The sequence below is a fragment of the Aulonocara stuartgranti genome, assembly GCF_965226115.1.
Source record: "Aulonocara stuartgranti genome assembly, chromosome: 2".
Taxonomy (NCBI): domain Eukaryota; kingdom Metazoa; phylum Chordata; class Actinopteri; order Cichliformes; family Cichlidae; genus Aulonocara; species Aulonocara stuartgranti.
This window is the reverse complement of record NC_138940.1, coordinates 4,932,510-4,953,056: the sequence shown is the minus strand read 5'-3', so window position 1 is coordinate 4,953,056 and position 20,547 is coordinate 4,932,510. Positions and strand designations below refer to the sequence as shown.

At 39.8% G+C, this 20,547-nt stretch overlaps 1 protein-coding gene and 3 long non-coding RNA genes across 7 annotated transcripts; 2 read left to right on the top strand and 2 right to left on the bottom strand.

The window, feature by feature from the left end:
* Nucleotides 1-947: 947 nt before the first annotated feature.
* On the top strand, nucleotides 948-4,943 carry LOC309716027 (paraneoplastic antigen Ma3-like). 3 transcript variants are annotated; one of them, XM_082549586.1, is made up of 3 exons: nucleotides 948-1,100; nucleotides 1,174-1,232; nucleotides 1,568-4,943. In XM_082549586.1, the coding sequence occupies exon 3, from the start codon at nucleotides 2,236-2,238 to the stop codon at nucleotides 3,850-3,852; it is 1,617 nt and encodes a 538-aa protein (XP_082405712.1). In that variant the 5' UTR covers nucleotides 948-1,100; nucleotides 1,174-1,232; nucleotides 1,568-2,235; the 3' UTR covers nucleotides 3,853-4,943. The 3 variants fall into 3 exon arrangements, with proteins under 3 accessions (XP_082405712.1, XP_082405711.1, XP_082405713.1); XM_082549585.1 differs by having other exon boundaries at nucleotides 948-1,232; XM_082549587.1 differs by having other exon boundaries at nucleotides 948-1,236; nucleotides 1,573-4,943.
* Nucleotides 4,944-7,890: 2,947 nt separating this feature from the next.
* LOC309691697 lies at nucleotides 7,891-9,554 on the top strand. Its single transcript, XR_014272091.1, has 3 exons — nucleotides 7,891-8,601; nucleotides 8,675-8,733; nucleotides 9,069-9,554. It is a non-coding gene; the product is annotated as an uncharacterized lncRNA (long non-coding RNA).
* A 5,965-nt stretch (nucleotides 9,555-15,519) lies between these two features.
* On the bottom strand, nucleotides 15,520-18,589 carry LOC309691142. Of its 2 annotated transcripts, XR_014271894.1 has the most exons (5): nucleotides 18,555-18,588; nucleotides 17,824-18,433; nucleotides 17,313-17,465; nucleotides 16,856-16,946; nucleotides 15,520-16,263 (listed from the first exon to the last, which is right to left on the bottom strand). It is a non-coding gene; the product is annotated as an uncharacterized lncRNA (long non-coding RNA). The 2 variants fall into 2 exon arrangements; XR_014271893.1 differs by having other exon boundaries at nucleotides 17,824-18,589.
* Nucleotides 18,590-18,651: 62 nt separating this feature from the next.
* On the bottom strand, nucleotides 18,652-19,648 carry LOC309691152. Its single transcript, XR_014271898.1, has 3 exons — nucleotides 19,486-19,648; nucleotides 19,199-19,374; nucleotides 18,652-18,837 (listed from the first exon to the last, which is right to left on the bottom strand). It is a non-coding gene; the product is annotated as an uncharacterized lncRNA (long non-coding RNA).
* Nucleotides 19,649-20,547: the final 899 nt, after the last annotated feature.

The window sequence follows — 20,547 nt, the reverse complement described above, 5'->3', positions numbered from 1 at the left end:
TACCCTGTGAGAGTCGGTCCAAGAGCAGCAGCATCTAACATTAGACTTTGTATTTCTATTTGCAATATACTATGCACATGCATTTTTTTCTCATTTGAGAAAAAAAAAACAAACGTCTATTAGGACTTCAGCTGACAATATAATGGCTCATAGCACATCAGTAAATACACTATTCTGAACATTCTTCTTTCTTTCTTCGCTCTCTCTCATTCTTCTATCTATACTGCATTTCACTTTTTTATTCTAATAAGCTTATTAACATATAGTATTGTTATTTTTAAAGCCGAGAAAAACTCACACTTTCAAATCTGCTATAAACAGGTGTTTTTCTACACTTTCAATTCCAGGTGCAACTGCACACAAAATCTCATGATGGCATGTTATCAGCCAAAGGCAAAATACCAACCTTCTCACACTCTGCCTGTCTCAGAGACAAGCTGTGGAATTGTTGAGGTGCACCAGAGTGGAGGCCAATATCACACAGCCACGACGAGAGAGAAGATGCCTCCTGACATACCTGGCTATTCAAGTATTTCCTGTCCCATATCCTAAACATCTGAAATCTAAAAACACACTTTCCAGCTGAATGAATGAAGCTTGCAGAGGGGATACTGATCACAGCAGGAAAAAAAACGTGAAAAGACAATGAAGCTTTGTGTTAAAAATTGTGTTAGTTAATCACTGAAGTGTGTTTTCCCATGTACTTTCATAATGTTTGTGTGTCATACTTTCATTTCAGTTGCTAGATTGGGAACCTGAGCATTTTACAAAGTTTGAAAAACAGATGTCTCATTAGTAAAATCTTGCACGATTCAAGATTCATTCAAGATTGCTAGACTCATTCCACATCTCATGAGAAGCAATTTTATGAACAACTACCCAGCCAAAATTTAATAGCCTACATTATCTGACAAATGATGCAGTTGTGACCCAGAGTAATTTCCTGCACTTATTTCCTGCCATTGAACGCATCACAAATGCATGACTCCAACCACATGACTTTGCTCAGCCAATCGAATGGCATGTAGGTCATAGTAAGCCTGTCCCGGCTTCCTCCCGTCAGATGCGTGGAGGCAAGCCAGGTGACAGAGCTGTTGCAGGTGTGTATTGGCAAACATTTGCTTTTCCCGTTTTAATGCATTTTTTTAACACCAACTAACTTATGCAACTTAGATGCTGATTACTGTGAGCCAGAGCCATAATGTTGTTGTGCACTGAACAGAACGGAATTGGTGAGTTTGAACTTTTAATTGACTGTTTGTATTGCTACCAGCTGACCCTAATCGGCTGCTGCCGGTCCAAACAATTTGATTTTGATTTGACTGATAGTTGTTGAATAACAAATGTTGTGGAGCTACATAGTATGTATGTATGTATGTAGCAGTTGAAATGTTTTCAGTTAAATCCTTATTGGTTAGAAATATTATATTTAACCAATATATTGTTTGTTTATTTTTATAAATTGTGTACACAGGAACAAGAATAACTTAATGTATTTAGCTTAATTGGCTGACATTTTTGTATGTTATTCTTGTGATTTCTTATTGGCCTTGTTTATTTAATGCAGGCCAGGTGAACCTTTTTTGGGTATGAAAAAGGATGGCGAGCCAATGAACGGCTAGGAGCAGGACTCATTCTGCATTGAAGCTTCCACTGGACTGGTAGGAAGCTATCAAAGACGACGCTCTGTCCCGTAATTTCCGAATACACTGATTTCCACAATCATACACACCAGTTCCCCCGTTTATGGACAATAGCGCTTGGACATCTCTCATGGATATTCAGATAAAACTCATGGACTTCAGTGTGGATCAGTGTTTTTGATGTTAACATGTGTTATTTATGGGGAACTTTTTTTGAGAATCTATATTGCTTGGTATAAGCCAGAAGAATTTGCTTAGTTGTTTTTGTGCACCCCCACTGGGTTTTTCTATTAATTAAATAGCTACAGCAGGAATGATTATTTAAGCTTTCATTTTCTTTTCTTAATTTTCTTTGCTTTCGGTTAAATACATGGTACCTGCAAAAGCATTTTGTGTTGTGTGTATTTAATTACTGCCCGTCAGCTCCAGTAGCATTCCTAACTCTTCTGATTAATAATAATCACACTCAATCCCTAGCCTGTATTAACTCATTAGCGCTACATCAGTGTTACATTTCTTGGCGAGCCAGCCAGGAGCTGATTTGGTTAGTAATTAATATATATTCAAACTCACCAATTCATTTTTCCCCATAATGGAAGTTTTTGAGACACTTGCCATTAAGATCCCAAATGCGGTTTTAGTTGACGGAGTAACTGAGCACTCAGTTAATGAAGTTGTACTTTTCCTTGAACAGTATGGTGACATAGCTCGCAAGGTTACTATAGATTCACCAGAATCTGAATTTAATGACATGCTTGTCGCTGAGTACGCTTCGGGTTTATCTTTAACGCGGTTGTCTCAGTTGCTACCGCACACATCTATGTCAGATTCAGGTGACAAACTCCATATTGAAAGTCTATCTGAAGTTTATGCATCAAGAGTTAGTGGTTCCAAGACAAATACTTACTTGGCAGACTTAAAAAGAATAGCCAAATTATCTGGGAGGGATTATGCAGAAGTCCTCAGTGAGGGGATGACCCAGATACGCCGGTCCCTTGCAGAGCTCAACCCAGAGACTCCAGTGGTTGCAAAACCAGAACTAGAAGATTCAAACCCTCCCGATTCAGTCTTTCCTTCTTCACTACCAGCCCCTCTTCCATCTAAGTCCCCTTCTGTTGCCAGTAGTGCTGAAGCGCACGGCGGAGAGAGGCATTCTGCCTCCATTCCAGCGGCTGATCTCAACCCTCCTGAAGTACAACGCTATGTTGTGGAACACGTTGTTCGGAGTGGGGACAGCTCGCTGCATGCATTCCATCGACTGAGAGCGTTTTCTGGTAAAGTGCCCAGGCCAATTCAAGAGACAGATTATGATATATGGCGGTCAGGGGTCGAATTAGCCCTGAAAGATCCATCTATATCTGATCTGCAGCGCACCAGACTGATTCGTGACAGTCTACTGCCTCCTGCCTGTAATATGGTAAAACATCTCAGCCTTGACACACCACCAGAGGTCTATATGAAACAACTTGACTCAGCCTATGGCACTGTGCAAGATGGAGATGAGTTATACGCCAAGTTCATGGACACCTTCCAGGACAGCGGAGAAAAGCCTTCGGCCTATTTGCAACGTCTGCAGGTGGTATTACAGCATGCAGCAAAAAGAGGGGGTGTTTTAGAGAAAGACATAGACAACCGACTGTTGAATCAATTCTGCAGGGGATGTTGGGATAACAATTTAATATCGGAACTCCAACTTAAGCAAAAGAAGCACAACCCCCCCAAATTTACTGAGCTTCTATTACTCCTTCGAACTGAAGAGGACAGAGAGGCAGCAAAGACATTAAGGATGAAACAGCATTTGGGACCGACAAAACAGAAAGCCACCACTAATGCCCAGTTTGCCAATACTGGAGAAGAAACTAACCTCTGTGCTGCGCTAACCACTCTGACTAAACGGCTCTCACAACAGATGGCAGCTATACAACAGCAGCTTTCAGCTTTGACAGCACAGCAGTGTAATGTCAAACCACCGGTTGCTGCCTGCCCAGCTCCAAAGCTCTATGGGCCAAAGAAGGTTGGTAAGAATCCAAAACCTAGCGTCTCCAGCCCTAAACCAGGGTTTTGCTTCCGCTGTGGAGAAGATGGTCACATTAAGCCACAATGTGAAAATGCACCCAATTCAGCATTGGTAAGTGCCAAGCGGAAGCAATTTGACAGCAAACAAAAGTGGCAGAAGCGAAAGTCCTCTGCTTCTGAGGATTTAAACTAGTTCCAGTTCCTGTTGAGGGGCAAACAGGAGCTGAGCTGGACCAACCTTGTCCCGCTGAGAACAAAAAGCATGCCAAGTGTGCAAAGTCGCAGACAAAGATCCACACTAGATTACCACCAGGATTAGTTGGATCCAGATGTACAGCAGAAGTCAACATTGCAGGTTGCAACTGCCCGTGTCTACTGGATACTGGTTCCCAGGTTACCACAATTCCAGTTTCATTCTATAATGAGCATCTCTCCGATCAGCCAGTCCACCCATTGAATGAGCTTCTTCATGTGGAGGGGGCTGCCGGTCAATGTGTTCCATACCTTGGGTATGTTGAGGTTGCCATGACATTTCCAAAAGACTTTCTTGGGAGTGACTTCCCAGTTCAAACGCTTGCACTTGTTGTTCCTGATGTGAGACCTGATTATCCAACCTCAGTACTTGTTGGCATGAATACACTTGAAATTCTTTATGAACAATTCTCTTCTAGTAACTGTTCATCATTCCAGCCTACCTCTTACGGGTACAGAGCAGTTCTGCAAACTCTCCAAGTGACATACCAACAGAATTGGATTGATCATCTTGGTGTTGTGACGACCCTTAGTAAATCTCCTGTGCTAATTCCAGCTGGCTGCACAGTTGTGGTCGAGGGTTCTGCCAAGCTTCTCAGCCCAGCTAGTCAATGTGTTGTCATTCAGCACCCGGGTTCAGGCCTGCCGGGTGGTTTGTGTGTCAGTAATTGTCTAGTCGCTCTTAAAGGTGGTACACATACTCAGGTTCCAGTTGTTGTGTCAAACAGAACAGAGCAAGACATCTACATACCAGCTTTGAGTGTCATTGCAGAGCTGGGAGCCTATGACTGCATAGTCTCTGAGCACAGTGTGACCAACCCCCCAGATCGGGAGATGGTGTCAACACCACTCACTTTCAAATTTGGCGAGTCACCAATACCAGCAGAATGGAGAGAACGGATCACAACAAAACTAAATGCCATGTCTGAAGTTTTTTCACATCATGACTTGGATTTTGGTTGCACTAAGGAAGTGAAGCATCACATCAAGCTCCATGACAATACCCCTTTTAAACACAAAGCAAGACCTATTCATCCCCAGGACATAGAAGCTGTCCGTAAACATCTTCGAGAGCTTCTAGATGCTGGTGTTATCAGGGAGTCGGAGTCATCATTTTCATCACCAATAGTGGTTGTCAAGAAGAAAAATGGAGACATTCGACTATGTATTGACTACCGCAAACTCAACCTGCAAACGATTAAGGATGTGTACGCATTGCCCAACTTGGAGGAATCGTTTACAGCACTCACTGGATCGAAATGGTTCTCTGTGCTTGATCTCAAATCTGGTTATTATCAGATAGAGATGGATGAAGCTGATAAAGCCAAAACCGCTTTTGTGACGCCAATTGGGTTTTGGGAGTTCAACCGAATGCCTCAAGGAGTTACTAATGCACTTTCAACGTTCCAAAGACTCATGGAGAGGTGCATGGGAGACTTGCACTTGAAAGAGGTCCTCGTGTTTTTGGATGATTTGATCATATTCTCCAACACTCTTGAGGAGCACGAAGACCGTTTGCTGAGGGTGTTGAATCGCTTGAGAGAATTTGGGTTAAAACTTTCTCCAGAAAAATGCAAATTCTTTCAGACATCCGTCCGATACTTGGGCCACATTGTTTCAGAAAATGGTGTTGAGACAGACCCAGAAAAGGTTGCCACCTTGAACTCCTGGCCAATTCCAACCAACCTGAAGACCTTGAAATCTTTTCTGGGATTCGCTGGCTACTATAGGCATTTTATTAAGGGATATGCTATGATTGCCAAGCCACTCAACAACCTCACACGTGGATATCCATCCACACACAAAAGCTCCAAAAATGAGACTTCTAAGAGCTCACAGTTTGATCCCAAGCACTCCTTTGGTTCCAGGTGGAGTCCTGAATGTCAGTTGGCTTTTGATACCCTCATTGACAAACTTACCACTGCACCAGTTCTAGGTTTTGCTGATCCGGCACTGCCTTACATTCTCCACACAGATGCCAGCACCAACGGATTGGGCGCTGCCCTTTACCAAGAGCAAGAGGGGAGACTTAGGGTGATAGCCTATGCTAGTAGGGGGTTGTCATCCAGTGAAAGTCGTTACCCAGCTCACAAGCTTGAATTCTTGGCACTGAAGTGGAGCGTGACAGAAAAATTTCATGATTACTTGTACGGAGCAAGCTTTACAGTGGTCACGGATAACAACCCACTTACCTATATCTTGACATCAGCAAAGTTGGATGCTACCGGCCATCGTTGGCTGGCTGCTCTTTCTACATTCTCGTTCAAGATACAGTATCGAGCAGGCAAGCAAAACCTGGATGCACTTTCCCGTCTGCCCCATGATGGTACTTCCTCTGGGGAACCTGCTCAAAAAGATGAGGAGCTAATTAATCAGTTTACTCAACAACATCTCTCAAGCAGCAGTGATGGTGAAATATCAGCTGAAGTTGTCGATGCGATTTGCCAAAGTGGTGTTGTCAGGACCCAAGCTGAGAATAGTTTGGTTGAATCCCTGTCCATCAACACAGCAGTGCTTCCTGAGAATTACTCAGAAGATTCACATGGACTTCCTGTTATTTCCACCATATCCCATTCTGAGCTTTATGAAAAACAGAGAACTGATCCAACTCTTCAGGAGGTTATTCACCAGTTGGAGTCAGGAGAAAAAGTTCCTCTGACAGCCAGGAAAGAGCTTCCTGAAATTCCTCTTCTCCTTCGCGAACTGAACAAATTGGAGCTGATTGATGGTATCCTCTATAGGATAAGATATGAAAATGAACAACCATCATACCAACTGGTCCTTCCGACAGAACTGCGGCAAACTGTTCTCCACAGCCTCCACAATGATATGGGCCACCTGGGAGTGGAACGGACCCTTGACCTTGCCAGGACTCGGTTCTATTGGCCAAGAATGGCAGTGGATGTGGAAAATAAAATAAAAACCTGTGGCCGGTGTATTCGCCGGAAAAGCTTGCCGGAGAGAGCTGCTCCTCTGGTTAACATTCGGACATCACGTCCGCTTGAACTCATTTGTATGGATTTCCTCAGTCTCGAGCCCGATACCAGCAACACCAAAGACATCCTGGTACTGACAGATCATTTTACCAAATATGCCCTTGCCATTCCAACACCAAACCAAAAGGCAAAAACTGTGGCTAACTGTCTTTGGGAAAACTTCATTGTTTATTATGGAATTCCAGAAAGACTCCATACAGATCAAGGGCCAGACTTTGAGTCGAAGTTGATAAAGGAGTTATGCGCCCTGTTGGGAGTCCAAAAGTGTCATACAACACCGTACCATCCAAGAGGAAACCCAGTAGAGAGGTTTAATCGCACTCTACTGGCCATGTTGGGAACTCTTGAATTCAAACAGAAATCCAAATGGAAACAGTTTGTGAAACCACTTGTCCATGCCTACAACTGTACCAAAAATGAAGTCACTGGCTACACCCCATACGAACTAATGTTTGGACGTTGTCCTCGTCTCCCCATTGACCTCGCTTTTAATCTTCCTGTACGTGAGAAAGAACAACAGACACATTCACAGTATGTACAAGACTTAAAAGCTAGGTTGAAAGAAAGTTATCTGCTATCTTCAAAGAATGCTGCAAAGAACGCTGAGAGGAACAAGACTCGATTTGACCAACGTATTATACCGTCCAAGCTAGAAGTTGGAAGCAGAGTTTTGGTACGGAACATGAGGCTGAGGGGCAAACATAAACTTGCTGACAAATGGGAACCAGATGTCTTTGTAGTGCTGAAATGTGCCAAAGATCTCCCCGTCTACACTGTAAAACCAGAATGCAAAGACGGCCCAATTCGCACATTGCACAGATCTCCTTCTTCCGTGTGGGTTTCTTCCTGCAACAGAGTCAGGACCATCAGATGAGACTATTCCAATCACACCCTCTTTAACTCGTCAACAGGCCAAGAAACAACAGGAATCTCCTGAGTACTTTGTTGAAGAGAATGTATTTGAACAGACCTTTGTCCACCTTGCCCCGCTCCCAATGGAGTTTAGAGTGGAGAAGTCTCTCAACCCCCTACAGTCTTTTCCCAGTGGTGAGGAGGAAAGACTTCCTCCAACATCTACACCTGAAATGGAATCAGCTGGAGAAGCTCTGTCAGGATCCCAGAGGGAAGACCCATTGGAGTTTGACGCTGATGAGACATCGGGGGAAGATTTGCTTGAAATCTTACCCGAACCCATTCTTGAAACCGTGTCTACAGACTTGTCCGATCCTGGAGTCTCTGACAACTTAGCGGCCGAGCCTAGTCCTGTGACATTACCAACTCTTAATTGCTCAGATTCGGTTATTGACCCCCCTCTGAGGCGGTCAACGCGTCACAGATCACCACCTAGGCGACTTCAGTATGCCCGCTTAGGCAATCCATTGATATCAGTTGTTCAGTCTCTGTTACATAGTCTGTCAGATGCTTTGACCACCGCAACCACCAATTCTAACCCTTCAGTCGTACATATTGTGTAGTGTTGTCATGCAACGGGACGTGCATGTATTCAAGGGGGGAGGGTGTAACCCAGAGTAATTTCCTGCACTTATTTCCTGCCATTGAACGCATCACAAATGCATGACTCCAACCACATGACTTTGCTCAGCCAATCGAATGGCATGTAGGTCATAGTAAGCCTGTCCCGGCTTCCTCCCGTCAGATGCGTGGAGGCAAGCCAGGTGACAGAGCTGTTGCAGGTGTGTATTGGCAAACATTTGCTTTTCCCGTTTTAATGCATTTTTTTAACACCAACTAACTTATGCAACTTAGATGCTGATTACTGTGAGCCAGAGCCATAATGTTGTTGTGCACTGAACAGAACGGAATTGGTGAGTTTGAACTTTTAATTGACTGTTTGTATTGCTACCAGCTGACCCTAATCGGCTGCTGCCGGTCCAAACAATTTGATTTTGATTTGACTGATAGTTGTTGAATAACAAATGTTGTGGAGCTACATAGTATGTATGTATGTATGTAGCAGTTGAAATGTTTTCAGTTAAATCCTTATTGGTTAGAAATATTATATTTAACCAATATATTGTTTGTTTATTTTTATAAATTGTGTACACAGGAACAAGAATAACTTAATGTATTTAGCTTAATTGGCTGACATTTTTGTATGTTATTCTTGTGATTTCTTATTGGCCTTGTTTATTTAATGCAGGCCAGGTGAACCTTTTTTGGGTATGAAAAAGGATGGCGAGCCAATGAACGGCTAGGAGCAGGACTCATTCTGCATTGAAGCTTCCACTGGACTGGTAGGAAGCTATCAAAGACGACGCTCTGTCCCGTAATTTCCGAATACACTGATTTCCACAATCATACACACCAGTTCCCCCGTTTATGGACAATAGCGCTTGGACATCTCTCATGGATATTCAGATAAAACTCATGGACTTCAGTGTGGATCAGTGTTTTTGATGTTAACATGTGTTATTTATGGGGAACTTTTTTTGAGAATCTATATTGCTTGGTATAAGCCAGAAGAATTTGCTTAGTTGTTTTTGTGCACCCCCACTGGGTTTTTCTATTAATTAAATAGCTACAGCAGGAATGATTATTTAAGCTTTCATTTTCTTTTCTTAATTTTCTTTGCTTTCGGTTAAATACATGGTACCTGCAAAAGCATTTTGTGTTGTGTGTATTTAATTACTGCCCGTCAGCTCCAGTAGCATTCCTAACTCTTCTGATTAATAATAATCACACTCAATCCCTAGCCTGTATTAACTCATTAGCGCTACATCAGTGTTACACAGTAGTAAATGTGCGTGTATGTGTCTCTACATTTCTGGAGATTTATCTTGATTACTATAATAACTACATCCATTACGTTCATTGCTAAGTATTCAGTAATAAACAACATTTTATTTTTATTGACCTGAGCTTCTATTTTATTCTATTGACCTGATTCTGTAAGGGAAAAATATCTGTAATTATTAGATATTATCTTTCAAGAATATGTATGTCTTGGAAAATGTCTTTGTTTACATCAAAGTGATGTAATGACAGACTCTCTTCATCACTAGCAATTAAAAGGATTTGATTTCATACAATAACAGTGCACAATTATTTCTGGTGAATAATGACTGTAAATCATTTAAAAATATAAAAACAATGTTTCCCAGAATTTTCACAAATTTCAAACATACTTTTCTATTTTGGTTTTACGGAAAAATCAGGTGAAAAATCTATTTAATGAATTTTTGAATAAGACTGTAACATCACAGGACAATTGAAGCCCTGTGAATACTTTCTGGATGCACTGAATATATAGTAAGAATCACCAGAATTGTAGCCAGATTATTGGAATCAGCAGAATGAGAGATCCATAGAGATCTATAGAAATGACTCCTATGCAAAGATATCATCTTGCTCATCGTTTTCATCTGCTCTCATCATGACAAACCTGGCTGGTGTTGAGTGGCTGAGCACGTTCCAGTAAGTAAGGGCAATCTAAGACACTGGGGCCAGGACTGATTTTAGCTGACACTTGTAGTCCAGTAATTCTGCATCATCTTTCCTGTAGCTAATCTCTTTGTCACCTTTAATGCTGAAGCGGCCAGATTTTTCCATATTCTGCATGGCTGGTAACTCAATTATATGAGGTGCCGTAAGGGACATTATTACTGAAACGCTCTCACACACACTACTGAAATGCTCTCACACACACTACTGAAACGCTCTCACACACACTACTGAAACGCTCTCACACACACTACTGAAACGCTCTCACACACACTACTGAAACGCTCTCACACACACTACTGAAACGCTCTCACACACACTACTGAAATTTTACCTCTCACACACACTACTGAAACGCTCTCACACACACTACTGAAACGCTCTCACACACACTACTGAAACGCTCTCACACACACTACTGAAATGCTCTCACACACACTACTGAAACGCTCTCACACACACTACTGAAATTTTACCTCTCACACACACTACTGAAACGCTCTCACACACACTACTGAAACGCTCTCACACACACTACTGAAATGCTCTCACACACACTACTGAAATTTTACCTCTCACACACACTACTGAAACGCTCTCACACACACTACTGAAACGCTCTCACACACACTACTGAAATTTTACCTCTCACACACACTACTGAAATTTTACCTCTCACACACACTACTGAAACACTCTCACACACACTACTGAATCGCTCTCACACACACTACTGAAACGCTCTCACACACACTAATGAAAACCAAGAGGATTTCAATTGAACAGGAAGGCATTTTAGCTGCACAGGAAGGTGAGGAAAAACAAATAACACATTAATGCACAGCTAACACCGCGGTGACGTCTACAACAGTCTGTTAGAGGTATAATTGAAAAATATTTTGCCTTCATCAGTGACTATCCAAACATTGTTGTAGGGTAGCAGCCTATTGCAACAAGTCGGGGCATCCTGGCTATGCTAGCTGCCCGTATAATCTGGAAAGACTGTGTCTGACAGTACCTCATCTACAATGAAATTACATCAGATCCTTGTCATTTTTTACATACTTTCTTTGTTTTTTGAGGTGAGAACCAATGAAGAAGATGTTGAAAGATTTTTTACTTGTGCTCTGCAATGTATTGGGGCGCTCCAAAATGAAAATTCGGACAATATCAGACAAGAGCGGCTTTATAGAGAGCTAGATGATCATACACGAACTCTATCAGAATTTCTTGCTGCTGTATCTCGATATGATCCCAATAATAGGGTTGCCACCAACCTACTACAATCCTTGTATAGATGCTTTTGCAGCTTGCTACATGAATATGATGCTAGACAGAGATCTGCTTATGTGACCCACAGATTGTTACCCCCAACCACCTTGAGTGGTCATCCAGGTCGGCCACGATACACTATATCTGCTGAACAGATTTCTCACTTTGTTTCCATTGGTATGACATGGCAGAGAATTGCATCATGCTTTGGAATAAGTCGAAGAACCCTGTACAGACACAGACAAACTTTGGGAGTTGAGCCATTAAGCTATGTGGATATTTCAAATCAAGAACTGAATGGCCTTGTGACGGATATCCTACAGAACACTCCAAATGCAGGGGAAGTATACATTCTTGGAAGTCTGAGATCTCGTGGCTTAAGAGTTCAACGTTGGAGGGTCAGACAAAGTCTACAGGAAGTGGATCCTATTGGACGTGCATTTAGACGTCGTCATGCGATAAGGCGAAGGATCTATAGTGTTCAGGCCCCCAACCACTTATGGTAAGTTCACTGGTTTGAAACAAATGATCAGGCCTTGTGTTTAAAAGTATTAACACAATACATCAAAATTAATGGTCCTTCATTCAAAACATTACTGAAGTTAATCTATATGATCAGCATAAGATAATAATAATAAAAAAAATAACAATAACCAAAAAAACTGAAATTGATATAAGTATGTTAAATATTTGGGGGATTCATAGTACATCAATTTAGATGTTGTCTAATGTATATACTGTTGAGTTGTTTAATCCTTTATTTTACATCACAATTTTAATCTCTAACATCAATTGTGCCAGGTAAACGTAGTGTGGAAAAAGACATTTTATGCCACTGTGTGTATGTGTGTGCACGTGTGTGTGTGTGTGTGTGTGTGTGTGAGAGACAGAGGTGTGCTGTTGTTGAAGTAAATGTACAAAATGAAACCTCTAGTTTTTGTTTAAGTACAGGGTCAGGAATTCACTACTAAATAATATGAACAAACATGTGGAACTGTAGTAATGCTTTCTGATCTCTCAACAGGCATTTTGACGGCAACCACAAATTGATTAGATGGCGCTTGGTCCTGCATGGCTATGTTGATGGCTTCAGCCGAACTATCATATACTTACGTTGCTTATCCAATAACAGAGCCTCAAGTGTCTTGTCATTATTTTTGGAAGGAATACAAAACTTTGGTTTGCCCTTAAGGGTCAGGTGTGATCATGGTATGGAAAATATACAGGTTGCTCGTTTTATGTTACAGAGAAGAGGAGTAGGCAGTGTTATTACAGGTGTTTCAGTACATAACCAAAGAATTGAAAGACTGTGGGCAGAACTCAACAGAGTTGTATCAAGACACTTTATAAATATCTTTAACTTTATGGAAGAACAGGGTATGTTGGATTCACTGAATGAGCTACATCTTTTTTGTCTGCATTATGTTTATTTGCCAAGGATTGAAAGAGCATTAACAGAATTTGTCAATCAGTGGAACAACCATGGTCTCTCTACACAAGGAGGACAGACCCCTCTTCAGCTGTGGCATACAGGTGTCACAAACAATGTGGGAATCCTGTCGTTTATAAATGACATTTTTCATGTTGATAACTATTATGGCGTTGATGAAGAAGGGCCATTACCAGAACTTCAAACAAACAATAATGTCAATATTCCAGCTATTGACATCAACATAAATGAGACTGCAATGAACATAATTCAACAAGTGAATCCATTAGAAAATGATGGAAATCATGGAATAGATGTGTTTTCTTCACTTTTACACCTTCTACATTAAATAAAATATTTTGCAAAAAATAAAAAAAAGATATATAAAAAAAACATTTCAGAAAACATATGTGATCGAAACTAACATATTGAAACCATTTTCTTTAAAATGATAAAATGACAGCTCTGTTGTCAAACAGAAACTGACACAGGCAGAAGAATAAACAGACACAAAGACAACCAAATCAAAAACCGATGGACATACACATGAAATGAGTAAAGTGACACAAATTTTGTATATTCAAACTCAACAATCTAAATTAACTTCTGACGTGCTGTTAAACAATTGGTATCTACCTGTATGAATCCTGAAGAACAATCACTTCTTGTCAAATTGATGTCTTAAAACATCAATTTGACTGAAGCAGGTAAATTTGGAAATATTAAAACCTTAACAAGTTAATACTCAATACTCACTTTGAATCAAAAGAGAGACCAATACAAAAGAGAAACACGCAAACTCCTCCAGCATAATGTGTTCATACCCTGCCAAAGCCGTAAGTGTTACCTAATGCAAAATCAAACTTCTCCTTGAACAGCTGGTATGAAACATGCAGTGGCAGCCTAATGCAGTTAACACACGTGTTGGCAAGAGGGAAAATTGGTGTAGAAGAGAAGTCATCGTCTCCTCTATGAATGAACTCAATCGAGGGTGCTGGGGAAAAGCCAATAGGTGGCACCGCAGTTGCTCCAGTTGCAAAGGCCAATATCTTCTGTAATTTGGAAGGTCCTTCTTCTTCTGCATAAAACAGAGAAGGAAAAAAGTGTTAAAAGGTTATTTCATTTGGCCAACATAAATTGTCAGTGAGTACAAATCTAAAGCAAGAATCTTAATGACTGTTATTGCAATGACTATAGAGCATGCTTTTCATCTTTCAATAGTCTCAAAGAACTATGTAAAAATGTTACTACAACCAAGAGGGTAATGTGGTGTTATTGTTATATGAGTATGTTATTTAAAATAAAGATTTCAGAAATGCTAACCTATAAATCGTTACATCTATTTATTGTGCACTAAAGTGACAATTACCTTCTGCATCTTGGAGATAGTCTCTCCAGAAGGTAACAACTGTCTCCTCAGCAGCTCTTCTGTTGCTTCCTTCTGGAGATAGATGAATGTTGAAAAGATCATCCACCTGGTCAGCAGTCAGCATATGTGGCTCATAGCAGAACAGAGGGCGAAAACTGTCTGGATGCCTCCTCATTTTCTCGAGAACCCCAAGAGTTTTCAGACCTTCACAAAATCTGGATAAACAGCACAAAGAAATTTTATTCAATAATTCTGCAATTTCATGCTTCTAAGTTAATTGTATATTATCAATTTGGCACAATCAGTTATACTAGGTTATTAACTGCACTGAAAAAAATATGTTGTTGGATTTACTTAATTCAATGGTGGACATTTGTTGCACACAGATGTTTTGCTTTGGCAGCAACTTAAACAATTGAATTAAATTAACACAATTTATTCATGTTCAATAAACTTGTGCAATTTGTGTTGATAAAATGTGACTTAAACATGTTTTGATGAAGTAATTTGAGCTCTTGGAATATTTTAATCCTTCACAATTTTCTCACGTTATCCCAACACGATTCAATAACTTTTACCCAATACTACTTGGTCACTTAAATACTACATGTTATCTTCAAATTACATTTTGCTATTATATTCTAGTATCAAATACACAATTTTCAAATGGAGGCCTTATAACAGATTGTATTGTTCTCTTCCAAGATGGTTGCTGGCATCCACCAGTAACCTTTCAAAACAACATGTCTAATTTCACTGCAGTAGGTAAAGAATTAAACTGACATTATTCCTCTACTGAATCTATATAAATCAACAGTTAAATAATGTCAGTTCTTCCGTGTTCTCTGGAATCAATCACAGCAAAGAAATTGGACTGTTTCTTTTGAAAAATGTTGGGAAAGAACAATACAAAACATTCTATTTAAGGCCTCTAACGTCAAGATTCAGTTAAACAACAATTATAACTAAACAATTTGAGGTAATGTTAGTTTCCATTAACATTAAATTAGGTTACTGAATTGGCAAACACCTTCCTATTAACACTACCCATTTTACCCCAATAACTAAAGAAATTAGCACTTGCAGGTCAAAACCTTTATTCAAGAGACGCAAAAATAACATTGATACAGTGACTGTCAAAAATTACAGCACTGATCATACTGTGACATCTTGGTTCAAAACAGCACACTTAGAAATATTCAACGTTCTTTACTTCAACTGAATGAAACTGAAAATACCATTTCACACGACCCATATGGGATATTTAGACTGTATAACTGTTCACGCTACATCTCTTCACTAGTAAAAGAAAGAAAAAATACAAAGAGAAATTTAAAAATGCTGCCAAACAGAACTTGTACAGAGCAAAAGGAAAAACAAACAACAACAAAAAACGGCTCGTCCTCATGGCAGTTGCAGAGTATATAAAAATGAACCCTGCGATCCGTTCCTGGAATTGAGCTTCAAAAATGCAGCAGAACAAGTGTGAGATTTAAATGTCCTCTCACCTAGAGCTGGTCACCTCACATGCATAACAGTGAGCTTCGTTGCAGGAGCAGTTTTGTCTTAGTTGTGAGCTTTTCTTGAGAGCTGAGTTGCATCCAACTCCATTACCACCCATTGAATCACCTCAAAAGTGTAGCAGAGTTGTGATGGGTAACTCATGTTGAAGGAATAAAAAAGGTCCAAACAGCATGGCTACTGCAAAGGTCACGTTATCCAGATCTTGAAGAACAACATCAGAAAAGTCATTGCCTGCCGCATCCTCTGGAGACAGATGTTCATTGTGGTTTTCTCAATCTGTGCAGTGGCCTCAGTCAAGTCCTGGTTAAACACAAAACATTTCTTTAAGATTCCTTTTTAAACTCATCTCTTTTGAATCTACCAGTTCTAATGTTAGAGTAATTTAAACCAATGCAAGCAACATAGTAAATAGCTATAGCCAAAGAGTGGCCTGCCATGCTGCCATTCATGGTCTAACAGAGTTTCTAAGAGAGGGTGAAAAACATAATAATTTCAAATGCTTTACATTAGTTTTTGTTAGAAAGACCGGCCCATCAGAAATCCAGGTTATGTCACTCAGAAGATGTTAGAATTTAGACTTTCAGCCCCACAATTTGGTTAGCTGTTGGTCAGTTGGTCTTTTTTTCAAACAAAAGCTAATATAAATATTGGTGGGATTTTCCTTTGTTCATTAGAATGACAAATTTAAAGTTTTTTCACACTGATGTGACCCCTAATACAGGGGTGGGGATGGGGCCTCAAGGGCCGGCGGCCGAGTTCACTACCAGGCCTCATGTGAACTTCAAATTATTAAAGAGGACTACTGGTCCTAACCAGTCCAATGAGGATCAAGTGGATAACTAAATGCATTTTTAAATGTTGCAAAGCCACAATCTACTCATAAAACACTCACCATGAACTCCTGCACCAAGATGTTGCAATTGTCTTTCACACAGATGCGGAGCACTTTGATGAGGGACTCCGAGCATTAATGTCATCCTTGACTATTATAACAAAGAAAACAGAGATTTGTGAACTTTTCAGTAGCACAGAAGAAAATGATCCCAGACAAAAACTCTTGACTTTTTAAACCAGTCAACATGCAACACCAGCATCTACAAAGCAATATCAAAAGTTCCTGTTTGACATCAACTTTATGGATATATAGTTTCCAGAACATTTATTTTTAAAAAAAGATAATTTTTTCTCAGTGGGCCAGTAAATGCATGACGAAAATTATGGCATCCTTTTAGTGGAATCATTACTCACAGGTAATAGTTGACTGTTTCAATGGATGTAGCATAAAAATCTTTTACTGACCTAATGCAATACATATACACTTTGTAGTTAAAGAATTTTAAAGTTCTTACTGTCATTATGGCAGCTACATCCTTTAGCTTTGTGCCCTGTTCCCCTGATCACTTTGCAAACACTTTCAGCAGACTGTCAGAGAAAAACTCAGCTCCGTCAGAAACCTTGACTGTAAAGGCATGGTTGGGATGCACTGGAATGCTGCATTTTATCTGAAATGACATAAAATTATTTTGAAATAACAGCAGGCACTGTGCTTGGTTAATCAGTAATGTTTTGTTGAATAAAAACTGTGTTTCCAGATCTTATGGGATTAAAAAAAATCCAAAGATGTTTGTTTCTGATTTGCAACCCAACAACCCACAAGTTACAACCTCATTTCAGTTCAAGTGTGCATTAATGCGAGTCCAGTAATCACCTTTCTGGCAATACATACAGGTATAAGTTAAACCTATGGCAGATTTTGGATCTCTCAGTTGTATTAATAGGGTGAGTATGCATGCACCTAATAATTATAAAAAACCTATTATAATTAAGTTACAGAAACGAAAATAGAATATACTTTCTTACCATAACACCTTGAACCCACAATCCATCAGCTGACTCCTGGTGAAATGCAGAATAGAGGTCATCTCTCAATGTGCAGCAAAAAAAACAAAAACAAAAGGACAGCAGGTGAGGGCAGGAGGGGTAGGGATGTAAGCTAGCATAATGCCGCTGATGATATTAGCTAAAGCTGTTCAATGTCCAAAATCTCACTAACACCACGGTGCAGTAAATACACAATGTAACTGAAGAGTCAGTTGACAAATCTATTCACACAGAAAACCAAATTATGTTATGAGTGCCTCGTAATTAGGTTTAATGTGATATTACGGCTCTTGTGCCAAAGACAAATTCAAATGAAAAAGCGCCAATTCTTTGACAACAGATAAAACAGCAAATAAGCTAACGGCTCTTTTTTAGCATGTTACATGGCGACACTCTAGACGTTTAACTACATTTGGCTGAAATATGGTAAAAATGAATTCAAAAAATCAAGACATACCAAAAACGTAGAGTTGGCTGCTCGACTTGACTGAGATGGATGCCTTTTTTAAACCACGATCCAAAGCCCGCGAGATGAAATCACGCGTGGTTTCACGAGATTTAACGTTGCTATCTTATTGACTTACTTCACCTGAACATGATATGAACAATTTAATACACCCTTTCTGCATATCATGTAGTTTTTACACTATATAGTTACATTTAACTTTAAAACATGAGGCAATTGTGTTAAATGCATGCAAGATGCTTACATAAATCCAAGAGATGGCCAGTCCCTTTTTTTCAGTGTGGCCATTTTGATTAATAGGTAAGATTTTTATCACATTTTAATTAATCTGAAAAACACAGAATACCAAAATACCTTTGAAATGGACCTTGAACCCTGTGGATGACCTGAAACATGACAATATCATGTACCAGCAGATCCCTGTCTCTTAGTGAACGCATAGGCCTCAGGCATCCTGCATTGGCCAAGTAATCAAGCAGAGGTTCTTTTGACTTTTCAAGGTCCTCAAGGGTTGTACTTTGAGATATCTAGCATCACAAAGAGCAGAGGAAGGGCTTGTTATGGAAGTTACTCAGTAGTCTTATAACCTATTAGAAGGAACCCAGCCACCAGTGGTCTACACAATCACAATATGCCCGCGCGTACATTGGAAGTCAAATGACTACACATATTTTTTTAATATGTTTACAATGTGCTTAAAAAATGATAAAATATACTCTTTCGTCTACCCTTATCTACTGAATCTTAGTTTAATATAGCAGCAAAATATAAAAACTTGGCATTCAGCAATGGCCAGACTGATCCAGATAAACATTCCCTACAAAAGAAAACTGGAACACAAACTATTTTCAATTCACTATAAGATTTATAAAATAAACATATAGAGACCTTTCGGACTTTTTCAAAGAGTTCCAGGTCAGCTATGTCTTCCAGGGCTGGATTTGCTGAATTTCCAACCAGAAGGGAAAATACTGTTGGTGACAGAAAGTTAGGTGGTGGACCACCATGTACCAAGCTCACTGCAATGGCTCTCCCAGAGATGTAGTACCAGTCCCCTCTGAGAGCTGCAAAGCAACAGAATAAAAGGAAAAGCAAAATTGTCAGTAATGTTGCCTGTAAAAATAAATATCAGTTAAACAGTTCCCACTATTAATCTTAGAAAAATAGGTAATTACCAGTACTGTCAAGAGCCAAGTTCTTGCAGTTTTCTTTCCCCTCAAACATGGCTGACCTGGCAATGGTGTCCATCAATAGTCTCAAGAATTCCCTCCTTGGCCCACCTAAATCAACCCCTTCCTCATTTTTCCCCATATCATCTGAGAATTTCACACAGATCATCAAGTTCGGATCATAAGATAGCCTTTGAAAACCACGCAAGGCTCCCTCCCACACAGCAGAGCGATTTATATTAAATTTGCACTGCTGTTTTGTGCTAATTTTGCTTGATAGTTCCAGCAGTATCTCTTGAACAGGGACTTTTTCTGCACTAAAAAAAGAAAATAAAACAGAAAATAAAATATATCAGCCATGTAGTCATGTTACAGAATTTGAGAATATGTGTCATACTGATCATAGAGAGTTAAAGCTTTAAAGGTTTATATTGATTTGACAATTCTGGAAAGCCCAAATTATGTCTCAAACTCAAATTCTGTATGTTTGTTACTCACATCTGATTCTCCAAGCTCGCAATTATAGCTTGATTTAAATCCTCATCATCTGAAGAATCGCCAGAAAGCGATGCCACGAGAGTTAAATATGAAGAATAATCTTCATCATTAACGCTCATGGCAGGGATGTCTTCACTTCTTGCATTGAAATCTCTGCTGTGACTGCTTGTGCTAGGTTTGTCATCACTTCTTGCCATGTAGCCTTCATCACAAATGCTGTTCCCATCACTTCCTTGCTTTGCTCGTTGCCTTTTACCAACACTCCTTCGAATACAGTTGGTCCCAGTATCATCTTCTTCATCACTGCTAGTGCCAGGGTTATCACCTTTAACATGACTTCTTAACCTTGTAGTGACTTGGCTGCTCATGTCTTGTTGGATTTTTGAACTATCAACTTCAAAACAATCATTGTCACTGTCCTTATCAGTTGCACAACTGCTTAATGCTGATTTGGAGCTGATGTGGGAAGGATCTTTGTCTTCATCTGATTCACTCTTCAACAGAAAAAGACCAAAAACATATATCAAAAGCAAGTAATTATAGCTTATCTTAAAAAGATTAAAATAAGAA